Here is a 23,782-nt window from a genome sequence, read left to right on the forward strand (position 1 = left end):
AAGTAGAGGCCCCTTCACTTTTGTATTTTAGCTGACCACTGTGCAAAGTTATAGTGGTTGATGTGTGCGTTGATGATCCATGCAGAATGTGAAAGTCATGCACTTCAATGGTCTCATTGCACATTCTCATTGCTTCCGTGTTATTACCGTAGCTTAGTTTCCATGTTATTATTGCTTTGTTTCATCCTTTCTCTGACGCAGAGGATATTTTGTTGCCACTCTCACTCATGTGTTCATCCCTGGTTTGGTTAGATTTGTCATGAGTTTCTAGAAAGCAAAACAGTAGACTCCAGGCTCCTTAAAACACATCCTAAGGCTATTTGACAGTTTTATTATACACTGACGGACACTTTTACAGAGGTCTGAAGTAAATACACCCCCCCACCCCTACATCTTGCTATGGAGACTGTTTCCAGCAGCACAGCTAGCATTTAACTTAAATCTCAACACCTCCTGCAATGGAAGTCTGATAAATCTGCTCCATTTGGCTGGGTGACATCACTCCATATCCCTTTGCCAATACTAACAGCACCAGGTGTGTGCTAAGAAGATTTCAGAGCTCATTTGATTTAGCATATATTCCTTTTCAGGATAAGTACAAAACCCTTTAATGGTTTCTGACAGATTGATCTTTGTATTACAGAGCTAAGTAGTGAAAATGCTATAATAGGTACTAAAGGGAGTCTATAACATTTATAATTATAAAAGGATTGTATGGATTTTATTGAGCCTCCAGCCATAGTAACATATTTTCCTTTAGAGCCATGCACATTTAAACTTCTTTCTTACTTTGGATGCAGTGAGGGGAAAATATCTGTATGTTGTCATATTGCCATCTATTTTTGTATCAGCATTGTGTGTCTGGCTGGTTGGAGAGTATGAGAGTGCAACAGCAACAGATTCCTTTTGCCATTCACCCTAGTCTGTCAACAGAAGTCCTGCTGTTAAAGCTACTGTACCATAGGACTTTGGCTGTGACTGCTGCCCAGTGCAGTTATCGACTTTTCCTTACCTTGGATTAGATAACATATGCGTTTGACAGGGCAGTGAATCTAGGTCAGACCTATATGAGAGCTCAGCTTTCTCCACTTTTCCAGCCTGCTGTTCTGAGACAAGGCAGTATTTTCCATTGCAGTGCCATGGCGATACATTTTGTGTCTTGGCCTTTGTTTCAGTTGGTATTTTGTATTGATTTCTGTTTGGTTTGAAGTAGGTGCAGCATGTGGTAAATCAACAGGGTAGACCAATGATTGCTTGATGTTCTGTTGTAGCATTCAGTTTTTCAGGAATACTACTATTGAAACACAGGAGCTACTGTTATAGAAGTTACAGTTTAGTATTGTCAAAAACAAAAACATTTTTTATAATTATTAATTCGGTCATCAGTCAGACTGCAGCTATTTCATTTGTCTAGTTTATGAGAGTTTGTTAGGGGGAGATGCTGGCTCAGGAGGAGAGGGCAGTGCAGGGAGAAACTCTGGAAGAAAATGGAAAAAGCCATTTCCTGCCAAAGTTAGTGGTTCAGAGAGGTTGGTTCATTATAATGGCTTAATGGATCCTCCAGGATGCCTCCTCACTTTACACTATATTGAAGAGATGTTAACCAAGGCTAAGCTAGCAGCCCTGTTGGTCAGTTCAAATGCTCTGTATTCAGTGGTTTTAACTTTTCTCTTTGAATGTAGTAGTATATAGGAAAGGAAAGAAATAATTTGCAGTCACTTTTTGTAAATATTGTACCTATTGCAGCTGGTTTGCCTACAGCTCAAGGGCAGCATAAGGCATGTTGTGCCCAGTCCTGTGTAGGAAATCTCTCTGTGGACCAGTCAGGGTTAAACTTGTCTCCATTCCAAGTCTATATCAGCCTCTATGAATTACAATGTGCCAAATGAACTCCAGGAATGCCTGTCTGTTTTGGAGAGTCCAGCTCACATCTGTCAGTCCCTCCGGCTCCCCCAAGACCCCCTGGCACCACCCATGTACAGTATGTATTGTGTCTCTATTGCTCCACCCAGCTTACTTAAGAAGGGTGGAGTGAATGAAATGTCAGGAATAGCCTGAAGGGTCACAGTAATCTTATTTATATAAAATTTCCATTTTGTCCTCACAAACACTAATGATTTTAAGTTTGACCAATGTGAGCTATAGAGAAGCTGGAACGTAACAGTGGTATCCTGCAGGTGATGTTCAACTGCCTGGCTGCAAGCCCAAAGAGACTGCTGAAATCAAATCCTGGTAGATTAAAGCAGGTCTGGCCTTCAGCGTGGCAAGATGGATGTGCTGGATGTCTTCTTTACCTTCACATGGAAAAAATGTACCAATAATGTCTCCGCTCTCCGTCTTCAGGCTGGAAGCAAGATGATTCCAGGGCTTAGCTCAGCAGGAGCTTAATGTTCAGAGAGGCAGATTCTTTTTGAGTTTATTCCAAGAGCACAGACTTACTGTTACTTTTTAAAGGATTATTCCTGTAGAATTTAAAGTTATCTCTAAAATTATACTAGGCAGTATTTGTGTCATGGCAATAAGTTCAGATCCAGATAACTACTAGAGTTTAGTGACTTTATTTTTGGGATAATCAGATTATTTTATTTTTTTATAATTCTTTTTAGCCATGCTAGCAGCTAGCTCAAAGTACTGATGTGTCTAAGTACAGCTTCACATAGCTGCTAGCATGGATGAAGACTCTTGTTTGAGCTACATGCACAGACAATTACAAACCGAGAAGACTGCCTGTGTATATCCTTGAAGTCTACACAGAAATCATTGTTTCACCTGGGACATGCATGTTAATCTTTTACAATTTATTAGAATGACAGCTTACTTTCATCTCCACCTAGATAACAGAACCACCTCAAGGTGTGTTGCCATAATACTTAGTTAATGAGAGAACTGAAAAAACATTCCAGATTTTAGCTTCTGTCGTTTCTGCATTCTGTCGTTGCATGTATACTCGCTGTTCCAAATGTCCTGTCTCTGATACCCAGGAGCGTTGAGCTTCTAGTGCTGCTAGTGCTCAACCCCAGTTTGGTATGTGCAGTTTCAGCAAGAACATGTTTCCTTGTATAAAAGAGGAAAAACCCTATAACTCTTGTCCGTGAACCACCAAAGACATGACACAGAACACTTTGCCAAGTGTTAAATGTCTTTTTTAAGCAGAAATTGCAGCAGCAGATGGAAGACACATTATCCACTCATAGTAATCCCCATCTACCACATTCTTTCAGCTTACCATAGGAAGTACTAATGACCATCTCAAGAAATTAACCTTATCCTGTATTTTTAGATATGGAAACTTAAACGGGAGGTTTGTAACTGGCTTTTTAACATGGACTTCTACTAGTTTATTTTCAGATACAGGCACAGAGTGATGCAGAGGAGATGAAGAACGGGAGCAATAACAGTATTTAAGAGCACAAAATAGTGGTAATAATAAGTGTACAGAAATTGCTCTGTGGCGCCAAAAAAGGTGACTCTGTCTCTCAATCAAGAATTGACCTTTGAGTTAAACCGGCCTTTTAGGGTGGTCTTTCAGACACTCAAGGACTGCTGTGTCTCCAAATCAGTGGAGCCTAGAGAGCACACACACTTGGGGTTATAGCTTAGTTCAGACCATGAGGGGATCCTTTCAGAGGCTGGGAGGGAGAGAAGGTTGTTCCTTAGGTCAACATCAGCTCTTGAAAGTCTTGTTGTTCCATTTTCGCCTCCCCCCCTTGTACCAGAGACACACAGGTAATTGAAACCCAGTGTTTTATGAAAACTGGAAATGTTTGTATATTGGGCTAGATACCTTCCCCCTTGTGCTTTGATACTGAATCCACTGTTAATGAATACAGAAGCTGGGAATGAATGGGTTTTTTCTCCTGCTCTACTCAACAGTGGTGTCAGATATCTGCAGGACTGCTGAGCCACTGCATTCCTCATCATTTCAGGTCGTGAAAAAAAAAGCCTGCTTGTGCGGCTGAATCTGTGGTTCTCATATTCATGCTAGATGTGTGGAAATCTTTTGTGAGAATTACAGTTACTCCAAAAAAATCAAAGCACAGTTTGACTATGAGACTATTTGTCTCAATGATACATTTGTAGGTATGAGTAGGACATTAGGGAGAATTGCACTGTCACACTGTGTTATGTATGCGGTTTCTTAGGTGATTGATTGTATACGTAGTTTGCTGTTTTGTTTTATAGGTCATCCAGTCACCTTAGGAAAAACCCAAAATGACATAAATCTAGTTTCTTGTTGCAGCTGAGAATCTGTTGTTGATTACAGTAAAAATGAAGCCTGGGTCTCAAAGCTGATAGAGTTTCCAGATGGCAGATACTGTATGAGAGACACATGGAGCTCAGAAATGCTGCTTACTCTCATTATATGTCTGTAACTGCACGTGCAGGGGTAGAATATAAGTAATAATAAATATAAGTCTTGCTTTCTCGCTGCAGAAATATCTATCTCAGTTGCATTTTTTACAATCTGGCATTGTCATATTGTTGCAAAACGTCCAACTTGCATAACCAACATTGATATACAATCACTTGGTTTATAAAATGCGTTGTTCATAGTTAAAAGAATAGTATAATATTTTTGGAAATATGCTTATTCACTTTCTGGCACAGAGTTAGATGAGAAGGTCAATACCACTCTTATATCTGTCTATTTAATATGAAGCTACAGCCAGCAGTCGGTTAGCTTAGCTCAGCACAAACACTGGAAACGGTAGGAAACAGCTAGCCTGGCTCTGTCCAACGGTAACAAAATACACCAACCAGCACCTCTAAAGCTCACAAACTAACATATTGATTTAATCCATACCACAACCAAAGATAACAATTTGCCATTTTACAGATGGTTATGTGCCAGACTATTTCTTGGCTGGGAGCAGTTGGGACTAGGCAACCGCCCGAGATTCCAGGCAGTTATGAGTTAAAATGAGCTTCAGAGGTGCTGATGCTGGCTTTCTCCGCAAGAAAGCAATAAGAATATTTCACAAATCTTTGCTTCAAATCTGGATCTCTGTTTCATGCTGTCTAAATTAGGCTGACATCATCATTTATTTATTTTTATTACAGAAATAATTGGAATGGAGCATGCACTTAACTTGATACAACCAGAGTTTTGCAGCTCACAGCAGGCTACCGAGGCATAAACTTAGTTACAGCTTGCCCTCAGTTCTCCTCACAAAATGTTTTTATGATGTTCTTGTAGCGCAATACAACAGTGTTGTCAAGACAAACCGTTTGGTTTCTTCCTTTCCAAGGCTGTGACATTTCAGGTTGATGTCTGTGGTCATGATCCTATGGTGTGATGGTGTTATATGACATCTCCACCAGAGGGTTGTGGGTTGATTGTCTTATGCAACCACTGAACCCAAAACCGTGGGGGTTACAAAACGAAACTCTGCTCAAACATTTTAAAAGCTTTTAGATTTACTCAGGATGTTGACTAAGTAGCTACAATCGAAATATTGAATAATGTTTAGCAAAATGTATTGCCAGTCAGCATTTGGCTGTGTTCTTTTTTTTTTTTCCTTTGTGGTTGAAACTCTGCAGCAGCTTTCCAAGATTTTTAACTTTTCCTAACGTGGATAGCGAGGCAGGGGCACATGGAGAAAAGCAGGTTGCGATATAGACTAATCAAAAACAGCAAGAGATGATAAAAAAGCACAGATAAAGTTACAGGTGTACCTTTGCAGTGTATGTATGCTCTCTTTCTCTGTACTCGTACAAACACACACCCACACATATATTTCCAGACATAAGGTATGCTTCCTTCACCTTTGTTCCTCCCACATCTGTACAGATAATCCCTGCCATCCGGAAACAAGGAAGAGAGAACACGTTCTTCTTATCCTCATCTTATTTCCATTATCTGCAATTTAACTTTTAACAGCCAAATCCACAACTTAATTCACTCACCTCGCAGGAGCTTAACTTTTTCACTTTTCACTTTCAGCAAAATTGCTGTCTTGGCAACAGGAGACCCAGAAAACCTCAGTTTCTTTTGTAATGATCTCAGTTTAAGGTTTGTGTCATCGTAGAGAATGTACAAATGTTAACCCTGGCCAATATGAAGTTGACATTATCCAAACATTAAGAATCACATCCCCCTCCCAGCCCTTATGGAGAAATATGCCAGAAGAATTATCACAACAAAAAAGTACTATATATATGTTACAATTATAGATGGGTTGCATTTGAAATCTGAAGCCCTAAACATTACCTACAGATTGAATGAGTTCATGGATTCTGAAAATTGTCATATTGTGTTGCCTGTACAGTGTACATCGATTTATGGAGCTAGTTTTGTGCAGGATTGAATTGCAATCACTCTGAATGAATATATGCGATAAAAGACATGAAGCAGGTTTCTCGTTTAGAAGGTTTTTTTCTTCTTCTACATTTCATATAGTCGTAACCTGCCTGATATAAACCTGCAATGGCCAGGAAAACAGCCCTTACATAATGTGTGTGCATTTTTAAAAGTTTACGTTTACTTTTATTGCTTCTTTTGAGGTCCAGTGAACTCAGCCTAAGCACCTGCCATATGGGAGGATGGTTTAAAAATACAGGCAAGGCAACCCAAGCCATCAATAACAGCACATATTTATTCAGGCCTTTTAAAGTGGTACTGTGTCTTTGCTGCGTATGTATATTTAGACTTACAGCCAATTTCCCCCAATTAAAGTACATTCCTACACCTTATTCTTATATTTGCTTACATTTCTATAAATGTTGGTTTGCTTAGGTGAGAATGACATTTCCCCCAAGCTGGCACGTCGGTGTGAAAATGGCTATGTATGTTTTTTTTATTAATTGAGCTGACGCAGGTCTTTTTACTTCTGCCAAGCTGACCTTTCTTTATAACGGGCAGTTTAATTTAATGTACCATTAATGTAATTCATGTTGATGCTGCCCTTTGCTGGTCATCAAACAAGACACATTTGATTTATTTAAATGTGTTCAGTGACTTAATAAGATATATAGTAAGTACAATTGTATAGTTAACCCATTTAAATGTAGGGTGTCAGTCATAATAATTGTATCTTCTCGCAAGCTTTCAGCTCCTCCGTGGAAAGAAAGAGGTCTGTATTTTGAGTCCTTAATATTATAGACACCATTTTGTTTTTGTCTAATTTATTGGCATGAGGTTTTGTTTAAGCCACAGCTTTGGTGCAAAGACTGAGCACATTACATGGCTTGTTACGTACCTGAGCCCTAGCCAGCATGTTGCTCAGAGCCAGGCACTAACAGCATCCTCCTCTCTGGCCCCAGCCTAACTCTATGCAAAACAGCCCCATTGTACAGCTGAATACAGTATGCTTTTGATTGTGTAGCTGAGCAAGTCCATCATTCAAATAAATCATCTGTCATATGAATCACAGAGATTGCATGTGTAAGTTACAAAAAGGCTTGGAAAGATTTTCTTTATTTCCTCCACTGATTTGTTTAGTCTGTGAGCAGCATATTGCTAGTGCCTCTCGATTCCAGATACAGATAGATTCAGTTATGTTATTCATCAGAATGTGTGGTTATTAGTTGTGTTTTATAACCGTAACTAGAGTATGAAACTGCCTAAGAAAAGGACATGATACCAAATCCTACAGGCATTCTTGCTGAAATCAAAAAAATTGTAGTGAAAGCCATGATGCCTTTGAATATAACAGAAGGCTGACAAATTGTTCACTGCTGGCAGGGTTTATATCTCCACTCTAATTTTGTTTTTGCTGAGAGATAAGCCATGATCCAGCAGGTGTGAAAGACATGTTGTGTATTGTACTTTTTCAATCTCCACATAAAGCAGATCTAACATAATGGGATGAAACACTGTACTTTACTGTCTACCTCAAACACCAGTAATAACCTCTTCTAATCTGTAGCAGCCTTTAATTGCAAAATATCCTAATTGTGACGCATGACATATTTCACTAATGCAGATGAATCACAAATGCCTAATATAGGGGTCTATACTCTTGTTGCTTTTATTTCCATATTAGCATCATATAATTTTGCCTCATCCTTTACCATCAGTTAAGTAATACATATTTTTTCTGTTTCGGTCTGTCATACCACATTCTGCTTCTTTTGTGAATTGTGTGCAACTAAATTACTTCATAACTCACCATTTCTGTAGGAAATGTACACTGGACCAGCTGTGAAAGTGTGATGGAACACTTATATCCTCTTTATGGCTTGTCTAGACAGCTGTCAGCCATATTGTATACCCGTTACCACAACAAATAACCTATGTGTGGCATACCACACAGGACAGTTTTTGTGCCAGCTTTGTCACCCACAAATGCAGGGTAATATTTTGTGGAAGTGATTTGTTCAAGTTCTGATTAGTGTACATATGTGCTTTACATTTGCCACAAGGCCCTATACAGCACACCTTTTATGTAACACAATGGATGACTGTACTCCACTCACTTTATTGGGATCAGATTTTTTTAAGTGAAGCATTACTTTGTACAGTATGTGCACCTTTCCAGCTGAGGCATTTGTCATAAAGCAGTGGTCGGAGCAATGCTGTCATACCCAGAGGAACCAAGTTAAATCAGCTGCAACATTGCAAATGGATATTTTGGCTTGAAACAGCACTTTAGAAAAACTCTGCCCACTGAAATCATGACTGATCCTGATGAAACGCAGGTTGAACATGACCTCGTTACGAGTCGAGCTACAGCCAGGCAGTGTTCCCACTGATGTTCTTGTCCCTGATTGTTACAGATTGTGTTGGCAACATAATTAATTAATTGCTGCTCCTCCCTGTCATTTGAAATATTGGATCAAATCAGGGCTCGATGACTAAAACAAAGATACAAGTGATTTGTTGGGAGATATAAGCCAGACTAGAATACCTATGGTCACATCAGCAGTTGTCATGTGTGCTTGTAGAGATTTATTATGTGCACTTTTGGGGTGGGAATCTTATCACGGGCCCAAACATTTTCAACAAATCCTCTTATCTTGCTATGTAATGCATTGTATGACATGTTTGTTAAACATCCTGCACACTATGTACCCATTTCAGTATACTCTACATAGTTCTGGTGATTTTCAACCTCTGTATGTTTCCACAGGTTGGTGGTTCGTCAGCACCTCAGAGGAGCAGGGTTGGGTCCCTGCTACCTATCTCAACTCCCACAGTGGCACACGGGATGACTTGGAGCTGGGGGCCTCTAAAGCTGGGGAAGGTAAGTCAGTGCAAAGTGTCCTGCCTCTGCCCACCCACACACAAACGCAACCTCTGTTATATACCCACACACAGACACCATCTCTGCCCTCAATCCTCAGTCTTTGATCTCTGACAAAATGGCGCAAACCCGTCCCTGCTTAGCCTACGCTAACTGCTCACACCAGGCTGGTGTGAGCACCTCTCTCTGTCTGCCTGCCATCATAAGCACGCTTGAACAGAGTGCAGATTCAGGCCTAGGTAAACAGCAAGGAGGAGTGCCAGGAGAGACCAGACCACAACCACTGAAGTGATGTGCTGTACAGTAATGCACTGTACAGTAGAGATGCAGCGCAATATTAAGTGATATGACCTCCGTGGACTGAGCTCATGAAAGAGGCATGTGTTTCTATCAGCAGTAAGGAATAAAACATGAGAATGTTTTACGAGTCATGCTCCTTACATTTTGGTTATCGTAAGTTAAAAAACAAGCTCTGGCATGAATTATGCTATTTTATGCAATGTCTGCTTATCATTGTGAATTGCAGATAAATTACAGTACAGTAGACGAGTGTTAATATTACGTTTCGTGAGCTTACTGGCGTCAGAGCGATCCAAAGCCCTGATAAGAAACACACCTATGTAGAGTTTGGTTTGCCAGAATATAATGCTGACACATGTGAAGCTGAAGACGGCGCCAATCATGCAATCATCTTGATAGCCCTGTCACATACGGTTATCAAGCCATCATCTCGTTCTTCAAGCATTTTCAATGTTAGTGGAGATTTTAATCTTAGAGCAATAGAGCTATATTATTGTCACATTGTCAGCCTTTGATAGCTAACAGGTAATGCAGCAACTGCAGCTTGTTTGTTAAGATGTATGCAGCATTGTGTTAGAGAAACCACAAAAACTGAAGGCACGGAAATAATTAAGTGACGAATTACACTTCCAAACAAACATCAAGATTTTCCAGCACTCTGGCCAAAACATCTTTTGCTGTACAATTGCTGTACTCTGTAACAATGGGACCCAGGATCCCCTTTGGTGTTGTATATTTTATGGCTCAAGGATGGAGGGAGAGAGAAAACACTGAGAATAATTTTCTCCCCATTTGGAATACAGATTTATCAACAGAAGATTACAACATGTATGCATATCACAAATGTATGACCACAGACAGACACAAATGTAAACGAATACGCCAAACACTCCTATCTGCTCTGTCAGAGATAGCTGGAGTTTGCTGCCAGGGTGTTTCAGGAGGGACAATCTGTCAGTGTAATTAGTGTTTATGTGTGTCTTGTCAGTCATGGGAATGGCATGAAACTCATAAAGCATCTCTTTGTCAGTTCTGTGGAACCACATTGTCACAGAACAGTTGCACATTTCTGGAAAAACTGCATTTGGAATTCATGAAAGTTTTTTAGAAAAGCCAAAAAAGAGACATGTTGAAAGCTCGGACAGCATGAGATGTGAGTTTACCCACTTATGGAAGTAAATACACATCCTTCTAGTCTTGTTCTGATCACATTTTGTACAAAAATAAACATATTGCCTAAAGGAATAGTTAGACTTTCTGGGAAACATGCTTATTTGTTTCCTGGGGGAGAGTTAAATGAGGAGATTGATACCAGTCTAATGCAGCTGTGGTAAATATGAAACTAATGCAAGCAGCCAGTTAGCTTAGCCTAGCATAAAGGAAGAAGCAAGCTAGTCTAGCGCTGTCCGACAGTTATTAAATCCACCTACCATCATCTTTAGAAGCTCACATATTTTTGTTTATAGTTTTGTTTCGTTATCTGTAGTGACCTTTGGACAGAACCAGGCTAGCTGTTTCCCCCTGCTTCCAGTCTTTGTGCTAAGCTAAGCTAACCAATGGCTCGCAGTGGCTTCATATTTACGATACAGATATGAGCGTAGAATCAATCTTCTCCACCAATCTTCTGCCAGAAAGCGAATAATAATTACCAAAAAGTCAAACTATTTCTTTAAATTTGACATAGGTTTTGTAACATGGCATGATTTCTTTGTTTTTGTTTAAACACATAAACAACTGCCTAGAATTATTATTTTACATGGTCACTGATTCTTTCTGATGTTCCTATCATTGGAAATTATGAAGAGTGATACAGGAGCCCCATCATTTTGGCATGTGACAAGATCTCGCAGTTGGCAGAAATAATTCCCATCTCCATTGTTTTACCTACAAAAGGCATCGGGAAATATACTAGAGATGGCCCAATACCATTGTTTGCTTCCCGATACCGATTCTGATACCTGAACTTGCGTATCGCCCGATACCGAGTACCGATCCGATACCAGTGTGTCATATATTTTATTATGTTTTAACAACTGTATACTACTATCCCTGTATGGCTGTGATATTATTTCTATCTTTGTTGTCGGTCTGGCTCAGGTTAAACTCTTTGTGAAACATGAACAAACACAAACAATGAATGCCCTTTCTTTTATTATGCAGTTTGACAGTCAGTTATAACGGAAAAAGAACATAAATAAACTTTTTATAAAAAATAAAAATTTTCTTCAGGGCTTTATTACGTGGTATCGGATCGGTGCATTAACTCTAGTACTTCCCCATACCGATACCAGCATTTTAGGCAGTATCGGAGCCGATACCGATACTGGTATCGGTATCGGAACATCTCTAATATAGACCTTCTGAGGCGCATAGCTCCAACCAGCGGCACTCTCAGCTGCTCTATTAATTGGATGGCATTCTTGCAGCAGCAATGTGTGTCCCAGATGCTCTAACACAGGATGGGAAAACCATGCTAACAACTCATAATTACAAACCACAGAGAAGATCTCTTGGGTTTAACACTTCCTCTGTAACCTCCATCTGTCCACTCTAACTGTCCACCATGTTTTGCTTTGTGGTCTTGTTTTTATGTCTTCCATGTAGCTAATAATGGGGTTCTTCTGGTTGGATCCATGTCATTTGTGCGCTGTGTGTTTGTGTAACATTTGTGCTTGCTCTTCATGTCTCCCTTGTTTGTTTGTTGTCGTCTGGTCACCACCTATGTCTGTCAGTTACTAAGCGGCATAAGGCTCACCTGAAGAGGCTGGACCGCAGATGGACGTTGGGCGGTGTCATCAGCCGGCAGCAGAGCCGAGGTGAACTGAGACAGATGCAGCATCACCTCTCTCCCTCCCTTCTTTTGTTATTGTTCCCCCCACCCTGTCTTACTTATTGTCTCTTACCACATGACTCATCTCCTTCCTCTCCACATGCACATATTTGTTCAGTCTTTTATCCCGTATTTTCTTCCAGCAAATGCATTTATCATGAGCCACAATTCACCACAACTAACCACTAACTGACTTTAATATGAAATGAGCCTGGAAAGCAAAGGTGAAATCATCAACTTTATACACACCAATTATTGATGCTAAGCTCAAATTATGTTACAAAATTGCTCCTTGTAAGCATTTTCGTTATAATTAAGCACTCTGTGCCAAAACCAATCTTCCCAGAATCACAGAAAGAAACTACCTACTCATCTGAAAGTAATTGTGTAATATACTTTGAAATGCCTTATGCTGCATTTTAGAGCAATATTTTGCCTTTTTATGAGCAAATGAAGCATGCATGTAGTTTTTTAGTGTGGTAGAAACAGACATTTATCCTACTGTGGTGCAGATAGCAACCAATATTGACAGATAAACAAAGAGCAAATCTCTCACTTATTCATAAACTTGCACATGTTCTTCTTACCAAGGCCAAGGGTTCTTTTTTTCACAGGAGATTTTGGATTTGGATTGCTGACAGTGGAGTGAGGATAAGCTATTGAATTCAGCCCAAACTTAACGCTTGGCAGTGGAGGCTACTCTCTGGAGTGGGGAGAGAGTTGTTTCCAACCTAGAACTAAAATCCTGCTTTGTGTTTAAAAAAATAATGAAAAAAGACAGATATTTTGCTGACTCCACAAGAATCATTTATAAAGTTGATGCAGGCTATGAGCGTTGTGGTTAACATAGCATCAGATTCAGAGTTTCCCTTCATTGCACTGCTGGATATTGTTTGAAATAGGTTGGTGAGAGGAAAATGTTTTACCAGCCCTGACACAAAGAGACCGGAAGAACCAGGCTAAAGGAAAATAAAGCATACAGAAATATCTACCTTGTAGTTTTTGCCAGTAAAGGGGATTTACTATCCCACACCCATTCAGCTACAACACAACCTCGGAAACGGGTGGAAGAAGGAAATTTGAATAGTTTGTCACCAGAATGTCGCTTCCTGTTTACCAACTGGGAGGACAGCATATTGAGTGCTTTTTTTATGTGCCTTTCTCCTTTTTGAACACACCTCTTCTCCCTGTGCCATCTGTATTCAGGCAGGAATTGCTATAATGACAGGAAATGATGTCTTTGCTCTGCCCCTTTGCCTCATGGCAATGCATAAATCAGCAGGAAGCCTCTGCTCTCTATTGTGGGCTGAGTTTGGAGATGCTCGCTGTCACAAGGCCAAGGACACTGTTAGGACTCTAGCTGGCCCCATGTGCTGTAGTTCCCCTTGATCAATACCCTTAATGAATACCAGTTAGTTAAGATGGTTGATATTATGAAGAACATTTTGAGGAATACGCACTAGTACTCGTTATTTTGTATGGACTTTATTAGATAGGTGATAGTAGAGAAATGACAGGAAATGAGGGGTTAGAAAGAAGGGAAACGAGGCAGGGCGGGAATGTAACAGTTCATGGTCGACCACACGTTACAACTGTTGATCCGATTATGAATATGATTTGGCTGTGACGACTGATTTGACCACAATTGATTTTTTGCTATGCAATATATAACAATAATGTCATATGCAGTACAGTACATAGCATCTGTGTAACTTCAGAGAAATACATAATGCAATGATGGCAAAATATTTTTTTTAAGTGCAATAATTAATAATGTCCTGTAGCTACTCACTGCATTATATAGTTCTCTTTAGTTTCATAAAATAAATTATAGACAAATCTTTTGTGCCAAAGAACATTTTTAACACACAAAGCACATCTACTCACACATCTGGCAGCTGAACCAACTGCCAGAAAACGGAACACTTCCAGTCTGCATTAAAGACAAATGATACATCTTTCCCCAAGTATATCGTAAAATTGGTACCGATTAATTACCATACAATCCATCATTGTATAATGGTTAACCCATATCTCTTATTATTGCAGTATGATCATAAATATAAAAATCTACAGAAAGGATTTATAGAATGTACATTTCTTACTATGTTTCCTTTCCAATGATTATTTTGTTTTCACAACCCTCAAAATCTTAGCTATGTTGTCATTCTCTGCTCATGCTTTGGCAGAAGAGAAGTACGTAACTGTGCAGCCCTACTCCAGCCAGGGCAAGGATGAAATAGCTTTTGAGAAAGGCGTCATTGTGGACGTGATTCAGAAGAACCTGGAAGGCTGGTGGTTTATTAGGTAAACTTCTGCTCACTTGCTTTAGACACTTTTTACTTCTTTCATTACAAAAAGATGTTATTTATTTTCATCTCTTACGTCCTTTACAGGTACCAGGATAAAGAGGGCTGGGCTCCAGCCTCTTACTTAAAGAAGATGAAGGATGATCTCTCTCCCCGCAAGAAGACCGTGACAGGCCCAGTGGAGATAATTGGAAACATCATGGAGATCAGTAACCTGCTCAACAAGAAGGCCTTGAGTGAAAAAGATGTGCAGATTGAAGGAGTCCCAGAGAGCCCCCAGGTGGCCAAGAAGGAGATCAGCCTTCCAATCCCTTGTGCTGACTCCAGCCCTGTTAGTACCCCATATGATGGAAAAAGTAAAGCAGAGCCTGCCTCACCAGCTGTAGTCCGCATCGCCCCTCATCGGGTGGAAATTGGTTAGCCATATCACTGTTAATTTTTGAATTTCTGTCCGTCTGTTATAGTAGATTACTAATGATTCAATTTCAAACTTTTTTGAAATCTCATTCTTTATAAATGTCTATTCTTGAATGTAAATGTTTTTTTCTGCAATTGTTTTTACAGGTTCTCCAGTTCTCAGGCAAAAGCCTCCTCCTCGAAGAGATGCAACCTTGGTAAGAGTGTGATATTTTAGCCATCCATCCATTACTTTTACATGACATTATTAGTTTGTTACTAATGCATCAGTGTGTACGCCGGATTTTACTGCAGTGGCTGGTCGAGATGGAGCTGGTTTTTACTACTTTAGGGGTCAGGCCCCCTCTCACAAGTTAAATCGGAGGGGTCAGGAGATAATTTATAGGGTAGAAAAAACAAAACCATATAATAATATATTAAATGTTACTTAAACAATCATTTACAGTCTGAGAAGTTTAAAGGTGAAATCTGTCTTTGGTGGAAATGCTAACAGCTCATAACTGTAGACATCTAAACGTTACAAGGGGCTCCAATCAGATGCTGTTGTTTTTTTGTTTGTAAGGTGCCAGAAGTCAAGAAGGTAAAAATCTTAATCTGAAATGTAACTATTAACTGCAGCTGTCAGATACTGTAAATGTAGTGGGGTATAAAGTACAATATGTCCCTCTCAAATGTAGTGCAGTACAAATGTAAAATAGCATGAAATGGCTATGCTCAAGTAAAGCACAGGCACCTCAAAACTGGACTTGAGTATAGTACTTAAGTACCCTTGAGTTACCTTCCACCACTGACAGTACAGTATGTCTAACAATTTGTCAATTTCTTCTGTGCTTAGGGATTTCAGTTGCCCTCCCCACCAGAGCCCCCTACAGTTGAAGCCGAGTATTATACCATTGCAGATTTCCAGTCCTGTATATCTGATGGTATCACTTTCAATGGAGGACAGAAAGCAGAGGTAAGCACTCTTTTTAACTTCAGTAACAAGAACATCTTAAGTTTGGGTACCAACCATATATATCTTGCTGTATCAATTTATTCATCACAGCTCATTAACAACCCTTTAAGGGATAAGAATTTAAATCAAATAAAAATGCCGTCGTATAAAGACTAATCTCTTTTTTGAAAATGCATTTTAGGTCATTGAGAAGAACTCTGGTGGTTGGTGGTATGTCCACATAGGCGAGAAGGAGGGCTGGGCTCCCTGTTCCTACATTGACAAACGTAAAAAGCCCAACCTGAATCGTAGAACAAGCACTCTGTGCCGCCCAAAAGTTCCACCCCCAGCTCCGCCTGTCAAAAAACAAGACTCAATGGAGACTGCACCTCCCAGCAGCCCCGCGTCTGAAGCTCCAGAGTCCCCTGTGTCTCCTGGAAGGCCGGTGTATGAAGAGCCAGAATATGATGTCCCTGCCATTGGCGATCTGGACATGGAGTCTGAGTTTGAGTTTCTGAGGGGAGAAGGCTCCTTGGTGGATATAAAAAATGAGGACACTTCCTCTGAGAAGGTAACCCGCCTGTCCTCCAAGCCTTCTCCGGCTTCGTCTCTCCACAGTGCCTCCTTCAAGATGTGTGAGTCATTTGAAGATGGCCATGAGGCAGAGGGGGACGCAGAGGGAGAGGGAGAGTGCATCTATGAGAATGACGGCTTCCAGCCCTTCAGGGAGACGCCAGAGCGGCAGTGCAGCAGGGACTCAAATTCCTCAAAGACAAGTGTCTTGTCAGAAACTGGCAAGACTGCAAACCCGACATCAGGTGGGTGGAGACGTACAGGTAATAAGCTCAAGATAGACTTAAATGTGAGCCCATTTTCAACCAAAGCTGAGGAGGCATCCAGTCCTAAATCTGCCTCAACTGAGTCCACCCCAGATCTGTCCAGAACTAAAAAAGACCAAAATGAAAGCAAGGCATCCTCTTCCATCAAGTCTTCCTCTAAACTAAAGCCAGTGGTGAGGCCTAAACCACAACTAGCCAAGGCATCCAGTGCAGAGAAGATGGACATCAGCACCTTGAGAAGACAGCTGCGGCCAACAGGGCTGAAGAACGGCACCAAAACTAAAGGTGAGGACTCTGAGACAGCTTCAGTCATCTCCTCAGAGGACTCCTTCTCTTCTCAGAGCACGTCCGATCTCTCCTCCATCTATTCTAAAGGCAGCCGGGGAGACTCTGACCTGGAAGGCTGCAGCCTGTATCGCACCACAGATCCCTATGTGAAAGTCCAAGAGACTGAACTCAGCTTCCCTGCTGGAGTGGAGGTGGAAGTGCTAGAGAAGCAGGAGAGTGGCTGGTGGTATGTCCGCTGGGGAGACACAGAGGGTTGGGCTCCGACTTACTTCCTGGAGCCCGTCAGGCAACAAGATGACATGGCAGGGTCTGAATCTGATGGCACCCCGACTAAACCTGAAAGCCTAAGCAAGTCCAACAGCCTGGAGAAGAATGAACAAAGGGTGCAGGCGTTGAACAACATCAACCAAAACCTAAAGAAGGTCACCCCACCCATCCCCTCCAAGCCTCCAGGTGGCCTATCCAAACCCATCAGCTTGTTTGGTTCACGGAAGCAGAATAGCACCATACAGCAGCAGGTTGTCAGACCTCAGTCTGTCTTCATATCAGCCCCAATCAGGGACGGTCCCAGCCCTGTTGGTTCTCTTAGGAGAAACGAGTCACTCAACTCCACGGACCACCCTCGTGCCAGCCCCACAGTGCGACGCAACGCCTCCTTCGGCACTGTGCCACGCAGCCTGCCGCCAAACAACATAGCGCTACCCAAAAAGAACAGATCTGGTACCGGTAGCGCTGAATCTCTCGGCCTCAGCTCTCAGAAGAATGCCCTCCCTGTATCCACAGTGAAACCCAAGCCCCACATCATCCATAACAACCTCAGAGAGGTGTATGTCTCCATAGCAGATTACCATGGCGACGAGGAGACCATGGGATTTCCTGAGGGGACGAGTCTGGAGGTCCTGGACAGAAACCCCAATGGATGGTGGTACTGCAAGATTCTGGACAATGGCAGACCAAGGAAAGGATGGGTTCCCTCAAATTACCTCGAGAAAAAGCACTAGCACTCATGTGTGGAGCTGGCAGAACTCTGAACATGCGTGTAAAGACTACTCAAACAGATGCATTTATTTTGTGAAAAAAGGCAAACCCTAAGATGTTAAGTAAGGATTGAAATCTTACCTGGTACCTTTGCCAAAATGAGCAGCCATATCAAATTGTGACATTTAAATGAAATAAGACATCTGGTAAAATGAGTCTACATGATACAGTGCCTGAGACGTTGCATTAGGAGCAATATATTGGGACTTAGTGACCCAGCCAAAGAGAACACCAGAGAGTGGAAGAATGATTTGATGATATTCTTCAGTGATTACCTTTAACTTGAACAAAGATGTCATTTTGTATCCACTCCTTGAACCTTTCTCAGTAAGTTTTTTTTGTAATTTTTAAAAAAAACTTTTTAAGCATTTAAAGCTTACTGCATGTTTGAAATGATTCATTATACTGACGATGCCCTGAGCTGTTGAAGTTAAACCTTTTTCTCCTCCTTTCCATAAAGGAAATCTCAGTTGTTGCCAAAGCTGCTTTGTGTTAGTCTCACCTTGGTGCTCTCTGTTTGCATGTTTTTTGTTTTTTTTTTAATATCTCTTTATACTGAATGTCACCTTTATGTGAAATATTTAATCAATTTAATTGTGTAATATTGTCCTAACGAAACAATGTGTGAGCATCTCTGATTATAACAGTATTTTCTTACACTTAAATGAAAAACAATCCCTGATCTCCCCTTGAGATGTTTTTGTATTCATTTCAAAGGCTAATTTTCCAAAATTAAAACTTCCCTAACGTCAGTGAAACTTATATTTATTCATTACTTACAAATCATATTATTACTTATTTTATTATTGTAAGAAATGTACTGATAAACATTTCACAACTGCTTCAACATTTCTTAGAATGGCTCTATTAATTATGATAACATTTTGAATTTCTGCTGGGCAGTAAATTTGACACTCTTCAGCTGCAGCAGTACTGGGATGCTCACTTTTGTTTTTTGTTAACTGTGTGACCAGTGATGATAACTGAAGTGCCAAAAATAATTGAATAAATGCACTTTTGAACAATCATTTGTACTTTTTTTTTAAATCAAATTTCCATCACTCACAGTTACTGTTTGCCCACACACCAGGTTTGGTCCTCTAGTACAGTGTTTCCTAACCTTTTCTGACATGTACTGTACTCCCAAAGCCCTGTCAGATGAACTCAATTACCAATTCATCAACACCACCCCTTCATGTTCAAAATATGTTCTTATGAATGGATTATAAACAGGATGTTATTTAGCAATTGTGATTATATAAAAGGGGGCAATACTTTTACATATAGTCAAATTATTATTGTTTGGGTGGGTTGCTTTGATCAAGCTTGCATTTACTACTAGTGCCAAATGCTAGACATTACTTTTAGCTATCACATTAAAATCATTATTCATGCACATTACAATAAATATACATAGTTAACTAAGTTAACAACTTATTTTCCCAGTGATATATGTATAAATTGCAGACTGTGTAATCGCAATGTTCCCATTTCAAGCCCAGGGCCCAATTATTGCATGACATCCCTCCTCATTTTCTACTGTCTGCTATCAAAAAAAAAAAGGCAAAATACCCCTAAAATACTAAGAACAAATAGTATTGGTAGTATTTTTTTAGTCATATATTGTCTCTGTACTTTAATTATTTGATAAAAAAAACTAAACTGATTGCATATGTTGTAAAAACCGGTAGTAAAAAAGGAAAAAAAGGCATATATCTAATTGAAATCCCATTTAGTTAGACCTATCCCTTTTTTAGTTAAAAAATAATGCAACGTATTTTTTAAAATGTAATGTGAATAGTTTTTAATTATTAAAAGGAAGAAAAAAATCTTTGTGAAAATATCAGAAAGGCTCCTTTTCTGGAGGCGATGTCGTTTGACTGACGGCAGCTAGAAGAAGAGACAAGGTAACCAAACGTTCATGTCATGGGCAGAAAGCGTGTTGTATAGAGTAACACCAGCAAATAAACTGGACCCAAGGTACGTTTACGTGCTGTGTTTAATGAGCTACAGCTGAGCAGCTAATTATCTATCTGGCCTGCTAACCGATGCTAGCAGTGCACTTGTGGCGAATGATGTTTGTTTGGTGGCTCGTTCAACAACCGAAGGTGCAGGACAGGATGTGTGTCCATGTGTTTGTTAGATAAGAAGGATACTTTAGCAGGAAAGTTAATGTTGGTTGTGTAGTACGGAAGAGGATTAGGGCCACATGTAAAACAAAATGTATTACGTTCTGTGTTTAGAGTCAGAATTATTAAAATAAAGTCAGAATTCTGCCTATTTCTTAGAATTCTTTTTTTTTTTTAATTCTGACTTAGAACTCAAATTCGTTTTTTCACGTGGCCCTAATCCTATTCTGTAGTGTAGCTAAAACCTGTAAATGTAGCCTACACCTGGTTTTCTCTCAAAGGAGAGCACTAGGACAATAGATTTACAGAGCAAATGTTTATGTCACAGCAGACCAAAAATAATGACATTTAATCCGACTTTAATGCTCCACAAATATGGCATTTTGTGACTATCACCACTATTGTTTATAGACGTCATGTGAGAAGTGTTAAAGGGGTGATAAAATGATTATATAGGCCTTGGGTATTTCACACTGTTCCTTAAGGTAACATTGGTTGGGCTGAAAATTGCCCGAATGCTATTTTATTAGGCCCTTAACTACCCTGTGAATATGGCTCTAGAGCTTTTCTTCCAAATATGGTATGCTCATGAATATTTAGATGAGCTGCACGCTGATTGGTTTGAGCGAACCCCATAGAAACACATTGGAGACGAGACAGGTCTCATATTTCAGACACTGCAAAGTTATACGTTGTTTGTCGGGCTATTTCGTTATTAAATTCACTTCTGATACGTTTTTATGTGAGAAATCAACTATATAAAGCTCAAATATCGGCCGTTTTACGAAAATTGATAGCTAATTGCAAATTTGGTAAGACATGTCGGACTTTACGAGCTCCACACAGTCTGACGAGAAAACGGCAACCTCACCCAGTGAAAGTCACCATTTCTCGGCTACTGGACTACTGGAGCTCCATGGAGCTCTGCGGAGCTGGCTGGCTGCCAGCTGCCGGCATAAGAGTATATTTAGTTTGCATTTCGTCACGCCACTTATATAACATCTGACCCAAGGTCTTATAAAGCTAACTATGGTGTCCGATTTCAATTTAATGCATTTTTGTGAACATTAGGGATTTCATTAGCTGCTACTTCTCGCTTCAATCCTAGCTATGTGTACAGATCGCGGCTAGCTAGTTAGCTTCACTTTCGGCATAATTAAAGTCCATTTACAGTTTGAATTTCGTCACGCCACTTATAGAACATATACCCCAAGGTCTTATAAAGCTAACTTTGGTGTCCGATTTCAATTTAATGCATTTTTGTGAACATTAGGGATTTCGTTAGCTGCTACTGTCCCCTCATCCTATGGGTAGCTAAAGATCACGGCTAGCTGCAGGCCCTGGAGCTCCATCAGGGCCTCGACATTTTGTAATCCAGTAACCCAGAACCGGTGGCTTTGTATGGAGCGCCGCGGGCTTCCCTTCGTGACGGAGATCCAGCTAGCTCACAGCGAGTCTATGAAGTAGGACACACCGAGCGGCGAGGCAGCACCGGCCGCTGTCACATAGCCTGCTGAGCTCCTGCTGAACTGCAACACACAGTCGGACAAAATTTGCAATTAGCCATAAATTTTCGTAAAACGGCCCATATTTGACCTCTACATAGTTGATTTCTCGCATAAAAAAGTCTCAGAAGTGAATTTAGTAATTAAATAGTGTACCTCTGGAGATCTGCATGACCTAGCTAGATTCAGAAAACTAAGCTGCCCTCAGGTCAGTGGTGTAGCCTATGCAAATGTTGGGGCGTGACAAAGACTAGGTTTTGGGATCCTGACGTCAGCATCCAGCTTTGTTGAGATTCGCCCGTTTTCAGCGGCAGTTTCAGAATGTGAGATTTGCTGAGGATAGGGGTATCAATGGGATTTTGAGCTTCTATGTATGTCCTATTTACCCATCGAACTGTCGTTATTCAACTATGACCAGGTAAAATCGGTTTTGCATTCTATCACCCCTTTAAGCCTCTCAGTTGTGTTGCATTAAAAGCTTTCTGCATTGGAATAAGTATATCTCAATATTGAATATGTTTATATCCAGTATAAACACACATCTGTGCATATGCAATATACAGCTGAAGTGTTTGACCAGCTGGATTTTGTTATGCAAATAAATTAGCTCACACTTGGTTGCCTTTCATTTCTTACCCATAAAACTGAACCAGATAGTGCTGTAATTCACTTTGATTGGCCTCACCTGACAGCCTCTGCTTCAGAAGAACCTGCACGTTTGACTTTGGTTTAGATGGCTTTCATTATGTGGTCACTGGGCTACTAAATTTAGCATCAACTGACAAAGCAAAAGTTTAAGTTACCAGTGCAGAGTTGTAGCCTATAATATTGTTGCCTTTAGCTATAATCAGAGAAACACAAAATCAAAACACTGGTGCAGTTTTCCAGCCAGACACTGCATATTGCTGATATATTGGATGTGGTGCCTGAAATATAATACGATTTACAGCCTACAGGAATTCAATGTGAAATATGTCCATCCCGTTGGCTGTTTCCTCTATTGGGATCTCATACTACACTCACTGGCTTGGAACTAAGTTATGAGTGCCAGTTGGTCATCTTTATACAATGTTTGTCTGCCGTCTGTGTATCTGTATTTTCTTGCTTGTTGCACTCATGTGTAGAATATGTGTTTATTGCAATTGATAAATCACAGGAGTTATAAAGGTGAAAAGGGAAATTCAAGATGTTGCAGGTGAGATTAAGACACCCCAAAAGGCTTATAACTTCAAATGAGAGGGTGATGTGTCAGTCATTGTGTCACAAGTTATTGTATTGTATGGTGAAAATCAAACCGCAGAATGTAATATATATTGTGTGTGGAAGGTCATTGTTGACCTTAGAAATAATAGTGAAGGTTGTTCTGTAATCTGCAGAAGGTGCTGGAGCAATTTCTGGCCTCTGGAGGGCAGCAGCACTCAGCTTCTCACTGCAGATTGAGCACAGCGTCACAGTAACCTTTACCTCTGTCTTCATCAACACAGTAATTAGATTATGTAGGGGCGAGGTGAGATCACTCGATTGATATGGTGCACTTTGAACAAAGTTATACTTTTATATATAATTGCACTTCTCCTCACAGTCTGTCCCTTGACTCCGCACATCTCACTGTGGAAAAGATTTTACATCACGCTGAACACCAAAAGCTTAAAGCCTTAACTACAACAGAGGAACAAACTCAAACTCTGACTATCTGATGTCTCGTTAAAATTCAAAATCGATAGTGTTGTGCTTTTTTGGAATACAAATGTTATAACTTAATTGACAGGGTTTGTGTTTGACCAAATGGCTGTCTAGAGGAGATACCACAACACAGCTCAAACAAGTCTGCCAAGCCCTTAAGCCCTCAGAAGGCCGTCAGCCAGGTTCACTGAGAGGTCTGAGTGGAAAGTCTATGTACACACAGACACCAGTGAGATATACTGTATTCATGTCACTGTCACAGATCCTGGCTGTGTATTTCCCTCTCACCTCTGAGAACACTTGGCCATGAACGGCAGCCACTGCT

The 23,782-nt window shown here is 40.4% G+C and overlaps 1 protein-coding gene across 4 annotated transcripts in view; it reads left to right on the forward strand.

Moving 5' to 3' along the window:
- The window catches only part of LOC116055299 (SH3 and PX domain-containing protein 2A-like), a 49,420-nt gene extending 30,252 nt beyond the window's left edge, over window positions 1–19,168 (forward strand). For 2 of the 4 annotated variants that reach the window (XM_035992194.1, XM_031307203.2), the window contains 7 exons: window positions 9,072–9,185; window positions 12,218–12,301; window positions 14,505–14,622; window positions 14,712–15,040; window positions 15,189–15,238; window positions 15,877–15,996; window positions 16,178–19,168. In XM_035992194.1, the coding sequence (XP_035848087.1) occupies window positions 9,072–9,185; window positions 12,218–12,301; window positions 14,505–14,622; window positions 14,712–15,040; window positions 15,189–15,238; window positions 15,877–15,996; window positions 16,178–18,103 (2,741 nt within the window). In that variant the 3' untranslated portion in view covers window positions 18,104–19,168. The remainder of the gene's footprint in view (window positions 1–9,071; window positions 9,186–12,217; window positions 12,302–14,504; window positions 14,623–14,711; window positions 15,041–15,188; window positions 15,239–15,876; window positions 15,997–16,177) is intronic. The other 2 variants (XM_035992195.1, XM_031307211.2) reach the window with 1 other exon arrangement.
- Window positions 19,169–23,782: the final 4,614 nt, after the last annotated feature.

Source organism: Sander lucioperca, chromosome 15, assembly GCF_008315115.2.
Source record: "Sander lucioperca isolate FBNREF2018 chromosome 15, SLUC_FBN_1.2, whole genome shotgun sequence".
Classification (NCBI taxonomy): Eukaryota; Metazoa; Chordata; class Actinopteri; order Perciformes; family Percidae; genus Sander; species Sander lucioperca.